This window comes from Quercus lobata, chromosome 9 (assembly GCF_001633185.2).
Source record: "Quercus lobata isolate SW786 chromosome 9, ValleyOak3.0 Primary Assembly, whole genome shotgun sequence".
Lineage (NCBI taxonomy): Eukaryota > Viridiplantae > Streptophyta > Magnoliopsida > Fagales > Fagaceae > Quercus > Quercus lobata.
This window is the reverse complement of record NC_044912.1, coordinates 39,928,884-39,936,729: the sequence shown is the minus strand read 5'-3', so window position 1 is coordinate 39,936,729 and position 7,846 is coordinate 39,928,884. Positions and strand designations below refer to the sequence as shown.

At 32.7% G+C, this 7,846-nt stretch overlaps 1 protein-coding gene across 1 annotated transcript; it reads left to right on the top strand.

The window, feature by feature from the left end:
• Nucleotides 1–375: 375 nt before the first annotated feature.
• Nucleotides 376–4,709, top strand: LOC115961728 (TMV resistance protein N-like). The gene is made up of 3 exons (XM_031080654.1): nucleotides 376–572; nucleotides 656–664; nucleotides 4,196–4,709. The coding sequence occupies exons 1-3, from the start codon at nucleotides 376–378 to the stop codon at nucleotides 4,707–4,709; spliced, it is 720 nt and encodes a 239-aa protein (XP_030936514.1).
• Nucleotides 4,710–7,846: the final 3,137 nt, after the last annotated feature.

Genomic DNA, 7,846 nt, shown 5'->3' with positions numbered 1-7,846 from the left:
AATTTCCTAAAGTTGTAAACTAAATTCGTCTCATTGCACATCCATTTCCTTCATGGCTTTTATTCCACCATCATCATCATCTTCTTCTTCTTCTTCTTCTTCTTCTTCCTCCCGTGGATATAAATACGATGTCTTTCTTAGTTTTAGAGGTGAGGACCCCCGCACAAAATTTACAGATCATTTATATACTGGTTTGAAATGAAAAGGCATATCTGTTTTTAAGGATAACAAAAAACTCAAGCGGGGAACATTCATTGCCCCAGAGCTTTTGAAAGCAATAGAAAAATCGAGATTTGCTATCGTTATTCTCTCAAAAAACTATGCTTCTTCAAGGTAAGGTGGCGCTTGATTGAACTAACAAAGATTGTTGAGTGCATGGAAAAGACGCAATTGGTAGTTTTGCCTGTCTTCCACTATATGGATCCTAGTGATGTGCGGAATCAAAGAGGGACTTTTGCAAAAGCCTTTGTAGAGCATGAAGAGCATCTCATGGATTGCATAGGGAATGTTCAAACGTGGAAAGCTGCTTTGACAAAAGTTACTGATCTCGCTGGATGGGATTTAAAGGATAGGTAAGAACTTGGCAAAAATACAAATTACATCCATTAAATTTAGTCATTTGTCATTTTGATTCTTTAAGTTTCATTTTTGTCAGTTTGGTTCTGTAAGTTCATACTTTTGTCACCGTTAGTCTGTCCATAACTCTTGTTAACAAATAAAAAATAAATTTTCAAACCAAAACAAATTAATTTAAAAAAAAATACAAACTAGACCAGATATATTTGGTCAATTGTCATTTTGATAAAAAAAGTTTCATTTTTTTTTTGTCATTTTAGTCATGTAAATTCACATTTATTGTCACCATTAGTCATTCTTAACTTTACAAAATGGAGGAAAGACTAATGTTGACAACAAGTGTGAATTTATAGGACCAAAATGACAAAAATAAAACTTACAAGACTAAAATGATAATTGATCAAATTTAAGGAGCGGGAATTTGCATTTTTGCCAAAGAATTTCTTTGGAATAATACTATTTATTGTCAACTTTTTATTTTATTTTTTTTCTTGTTACTTTCTTTACTTGGCCAAATGATCAAAGAGCATTATAAGTTTAACCTTATTCTAATCCTAGTAAGACTAAATTCTTGTCAAGCAAGTATATGCACACATAGACTTGGGCCTTACAACAGGTTTGACCCTAATGTCTCTAACATTGCCGCCATAATAGATCTAACAATGACTTTCTTTGTCCCATATATATTACAAACTTTGAAATTTATAATCTCAAATTGGATTTTGGTTCAAGAACCTCTGCATGGTTTGGCATGGTAGTCCCTAAATTATTCAATACGTGCAAACAAAGATAGACTAGCAATGGCGACTCCAGAAATTTTGTTCAGGGGCTTCCTTAGGAAGCATAAATTACACAATCTTATTTTTTTTTTAGCCTTTAGGTAATTAGGTTTGATTTAATGTTATTAATTTCATTCCGTTCCAGCCAGAAAATACCGTGCCGGTAAACAAACCGAAACAGTAACCCACCCTATTCCACATCAGAAAAAATTTCAAGTCATTCTAGTCTATTTCAGGTGTTTCGGTAAATACCAGCCGAAATTCAAGATTCGGTCGGCATGAAGTTTGTGCTTAAAAAAAAAAAAAAAAATTGTTCTTAAAACCAGAACAAATTTGCATTCTGTAAACCAAAAAACCTCAAAAGGGAAAAAAAAAAATGAAAAGAAATGAAATGAACAAAGGTACCTGTACAGCTAAAAAAAAAATCGTATTGAGAAATTTAAAACTCAAAACTTGAGAAGAGGCAATGCTGCACTGGTATTGGTAGAAGACACAAAAGAACAAGGAGGAAAGCAAAACGTAGATGTAAAAGTGTAGATGAAAATGTGATAAAATTTAAAAGTATGAAGTGTAAAAATCGAGAAAACAGAAGACGTGTGTGGTTAAGAATAAACAAGAAAAAATAATTAAAAATGAGAAGTAAGTAATATATTTTTGGTGAGAAAAAATAATACTGTAATAAAAAATAATAAAAGGTTCAAAATTGTGTTGTATTGGGCAGTGTGTTGAGTCGAAGAAATCAAGCCGCTGCCTAACCTGTAATAGTTTTATTATAATTTTTTTTTTTTTTTTCAAATTTTAGTTCAATTTTTTTTTTTTGAGTTTTTCATTTTTGCTTGAAAGACTCCAAAATATATATATATATATATATATATTTTTTTTTATGAACTCAAAACGATAGAAAAATTTATTGAAACGAAATAGAATACAAGTAAAAGACGGGGCATTAAGCTCAGATTTCTTTTTTTCTTTTCTTTTTTTCATTGGAAACGGGGGAATAGTAAACCATTAAAACAAGTGCCCAAGGAAAGGACCAAAACAAAGTGTAGCCTAGAAGCATTACACCTCTGTCTATTGCGAACCGATCAGACCTGTTCTGCCATCATCAGTTGAAAGATTCCAATATATTGTTAAGTTGCTCAAATTATGGACCAAAATTTAATTTTATTGACATAAAAAAATTCAGGGTGTTCCTAAAATTTTTTTTTAAGGTAAATAAATATAAAATTTTAAATTATTATATATAAATTTTTTTTTCCAAGTCAGGGTGATCCTGGGACCACCCTAGCCATAAGGTGGTGTCACCACTGTAGACTAGCCAAAAGTGGGCTCGACATGTTAATTCGACCCAAAATTGAATCCGACTTTTTTTTTTTTTTTCTAGGTCATGTATGGGTCAACCCGTTTGACCCGTTACTAACCATTTTTTTTTTATAACTTTTTTTAAAAAATAAAAATTAGACTAGATAAGTTAGGAAATCACTCCAAATGCTAAACCATGTAAAAGGAACAAGACATCAACCATCTAAAGGTAATGATTACGTTGAATCAAATAACAGTTGCTAAAAACTTTATTTTCTTATTTGACCATGAGGCAACAAGATTTTAAAAAATTGAGCTTATAATATAAATTTTGAGACCATCAAGTAGCTTAAATTGAAATAACATCTCTGCATCATTTGGTGGGATAAAAGGCTCAAAGTATTGTTCTAAACCTCAAAGTTTTGCAACAAAACTCATAATATCCTTGCCAATGTCAGTCTCATCTATGGCAAGTGAACCTACATCTCTTTCACTATCTCCAAGTGGAACAAAGTCTTTATTTGAGAGAGTGAGAGTCAAAGGGATGCACATTAACCGAGAATGCAACTAGAGTTATGGATGCTTATTGTTCTATTTCTTTAAAAGAAAACAATTCTAAAAACATTTTGTTTAATTTATGGACTTTTTTAATGAAATAATTTTTTTTAAAAGAGCAAAATTACGTTGTTTCGGGCTCTTAACGATAAAGAACCCAACTTTTATAGTGATGATGATATCATTAGTTTGAACTTTGAATTTTGTAAACTTAAGAATCTAAGTATTATTTAACTTTTGTTCTTGACTATTTTGCTATTTTTGACATTTAGTAATTTTTTGTTCATTTATTTATTTTTTACATGTGAAAAAATACGGGTTGACCTGGACCTAATCAACCCAACCAGTTTATAAATTCTTTAGAATGACCCATTTTAACCTTAATCCGATTGACCCACTTTGAACCTAACCCAACACAGCCTGTTTGCTAGGTAAAAAAAATCTTAGTAATCCAAATTCTACAAGTCACTTGAGGAGTTTACATAACTTTGGTTTTTACAATCTACCCATAATGTCTTCATTTGAATGCTTGCCTCCTTTTTATAGTTTACGTTTCTTGCAGAATTGCCTTGATAAGCTGGTAAAAATGTCTAGGGCAAATGGTTAGGCAAAAAGTAGAATTATGCAGATTTTTTTTTTTATGAAATAAATTTTGGAAAATAGCAATCCAAGAAACTTACAATAGAGGAATTAATATAATTAGGCACTTTCAACTCATTAAACTCTTATAGTCATAAAGAAACACATGGCTCTCAATTAACGAACATATGATGTGACCAAAAAAAAAAAAATTCAAACCTGATCAGTTACAGTGCCATATTATACTAAACAATGCTAAGATTTTGCTTAAGCTGAATGCATTTTTATTTTTATTTTTATTTATTTTTTTATGTGTGTGGCTATTTTCTTTGCAGACTTGAATAAACAGTTATCGAAGAAATCATTAAAAGAATATTTAGTGAGTTGAATTGTAAATTCTCAAGTGTTTATGAGGACCTTGTTGGAATGGACTCTTGTGTGGAGGAAATGTTGGATTCATACTTGGCTGAAGGGTTGGATGGTGTTCGTTTTGTTGGGATTTGTGGGATGGGTGGAATAGGCAAAACAACTCTTGCGCAAGAAATTTATAAAAGAATTTTTGATAACTATGAAGCTACCAGCTTTATTGCTAATATTAGAGAAGAAACTAAAAATCGAGGTCTAAATTCTTTACAGAAACAACTTCTTTCAAAGATCCTCATGGAAAGTGAAATAAATATATGGAATATTCTTGAGGGAATCAATCTTCTAAGGAATACACTATGTAATAAAAAGGTTTTTATTGTTCTTAATGATGTGGATGAAGATGTACAATTAGGAGCATTAGCAGGGAAGCATGATTGGTTTGGTTCAGGGAGTAGAATCATTGTAACAAGCAGAGATAGTCATTTATTGAAAAGATGTGGGGTGAATGATATATATAGTGCTAAGGGGTTGAGTAATGACGATGCTTTGTAGCTTTTTAGTTGGAGAGCTTTCAATAAACCTTGCCCTGAAGAAAATTATGTGGCTTTTTCTAAGGGTTTTGTGAATTATGCTCAAGGCCTTCCTTTAGCTCTTAAAGTTTTAGGTTCTTTGTTGTTTGCTAAAAGAACGGAAGAATGGAAAAGTGCCCTAGATAAACTAAAAGAAGAACCTAATAATTTTTTTTGGATATACTTCAAATTAGTTTTGATGGACTAACATATACGCAAAAAGAATTGTTTTTAGATATTGCATGTTTTTTCAAAGGAGAGAACAAAGATTGCATGGGAGATGGTCTAGACTACAATCTTGGTGTTCTTATGGAAAAATCTCTCATAACCATTAGTGACCATGGAACATTGTGGATGCATGATTTGCTACAAGAAATGGGTCAAGAAATTATTCGTTGTAAATCCCCTAAAGAGCCTGGTAGACGAAGTAGGTTGTGTTCTTATGAGGATGCCCTTCATGTATTGAAGAATAATACTGTAAGTTGACTAATCTAGATCTAAACTTGAAGGAATAAATATATTATTACGAACACTTCTAAACATTTGCCAATTATTCTAACTTCATTGTCATTGGTTATTAGGGAACTGAGGAAGTTGAAAGCATAATGCTAATTGCACCTATTCAAAAAGTGGAAACCTTGAGTGCAAAAGCCTTCTTAAATATGAAAAAACTAAGATTGTTAAAAATTGGTAATGTGCAGCATTCAAAAGACTTCATTAAAGGTAATGTGCAACCTTCAAAAGACCTCTTTAGAGGTAATGTGCAACTTTTACAAGGCCTCAGTTATCTTTCTAATGAGTTGCGAGTTTTAGACTGGCATGGATATCATTTAAAATCCATGCCAACCAATTTCCAACCAAACAAACTTGTTGAATTGAGAATGTGTTTTAGTGGCATCAAACAACTATGGAATGGAATTATGGTAAGATTTTCACATATACAAATGTGTAATTTATTCCATTTCATATAGGCTTGACTTTATCTAATTATTTATTGTTTTATAACAGATTTTAGATGAATTAAAAGTTATTGACCTAAGTTACTCTCAAAACTTGATTGAGACTCCAAACTTCAGTAGAGCCCCAAATTTGAAGAAGTTGATTCTTCAAGGTTGGACAAGACAATCTAAAATTCATGCATCTCTTGGAAATCTCAAACGGCTTATTCAACTGGATCTTAATGGTTGCAAATGCCTCAAAAGTCTTCCTAACAAGATCAATTTGATGTCTCTAAAAATTCTCACTTTATCTAGGTGCTCAAAAATTGATGAATTGCCAAAGAATTTGGGGAATCTCAAAAGCTTGGAGGAGCTAAATGTGAGTGGAACTGCTATAAAAGCACTACCTTCATCTATCAATCTCTTAAAAAATCTCAAAGTTCTCTTCATGGATGTGAAGGGTTATCACCTAAATCATTGAATAAGCTCATCAGCTTTCAACGAAGAAGTCTAGATCCCATGGTAATGTAGAGCATTCTTTATCAGATTTATTCTCTTTGACTAAATTGGATCTAAGTTTTTGTAATCTTCAGACAATCCCAGATGATATTGGCTATTTGCCGTCTTTATTAGAATTAAATCTAGCAGGAAATAATTTTGTTTGCCTTCCTAAAAGTATGATTCAACTATCAAATCTAGAAATTCTTATGTTGAATTTTTGTACGAGTCTTCGATCATTGCCAAAGCTTCCATTAAAAATTGAGGTTATTGGTGCAATATATTGTACCTCACTGGAAACATTATCAATAAGACCAGAAGACGAATTTGTGCTAGGGCTTGATCTTACCAATTGCGTCAAATTGATTGCGAATCAAGAAAATAGTGATGTGTTGTCTGGAATGCTAAGACGTTATATCATTAATTACCAGGTCTCTCTCTCTCTCTCTCTCTCTCTCTCTTGCATGTGACAGAGGTTCTAAGCATTATGATTTTTACGTTTCAGAGACACGTTAAGCGAGAAGTACAGTACTGCGGTTTTGTGATTCCTGGAAGCAAAATTCCGAAATGGCTTAGCCACAAAAATGTGGGGATGTCAGTGAATCTGCAAGTGCCTTCTTCAGATTTATTATGTAACAAATTGATAGGAATTGTTCTATGTGTTGTTTTTGTATTCCGCCAGCATCATCTATTTGACCAACTTCAATCTTGTTCTATGGGTTTTTTTGGGTACCTTCACGCATGAGCTTCATTGTTCCATAAATGCCGACGGATGTGAAATTGACACAAGGAGTCTTTTATTATCCGAGGAATTTGGTAAGATTGAATCGTATTATCTTTTGCTGTATTATTTACCCTCTAGAGACTTCATCTCCTTTGGGAACTGAAAAGAAAAATTGATACCAGTCGATGCTAATGGACTCAGCCATATTGAGGTTAAATTTGAAACCGAAGGTCCAGGCTTAGAGGTTACAAAATGCGGGGCCAACATGGTATTCGGACAAGACATTGAAGATGTCAAGCAAACTAAGGCTTGGTCTAGCAGCTGCAGCATCACTCCTTATGAGGATGATTTAGATACCAAAATTAAGCAAAGTCATGATGAGGCTGGACCTAGTGGAGAAGCACCACACCCAAAGTGGATACAACTCCCTAATCTAATTTGAAGTCTTGTGCTGTGTTTGGGAAACTGGCTTGGGAATTTATGTACACCAGGTCAAGGTAACCCTGATTCTGAGGAGGAGGAGGAGGAAGTGGAAGAGGAATTCTAGTGAAAGTGGTAGCTGTGATGAATATGTGAGGCTGATAAACCTGTTTTTTTCGTGATTTTTGTGTGAGTTACCCTCTCTCTCTCGCTACGAACTTTTTCGTAGCTGTATATTTCTTTTTTCTCTTTAAGTTTTTTATTTTTTTTTAGAATCTTTTTCTTTCTAAATTCATTGGCATATGCTTGCATTTAAAAAAAAAAAAAAAAAATTATGTCTAGGGCCATTTTACTTCAGTAATTCACTAATTTGTGATTTTGTTTCTGCTAGTTGCCCCAAACTGGATACTATGACGTTATTGAACTTTGTTGACTGATTGTGTGTTCATCATTTTTGTTTAATTATGTTAGAGGGTAAAATCAGCACTTTTGTTGCTCTATTTATGGTATTTACTAGTACAAGTTTCCATGAGAGAATAC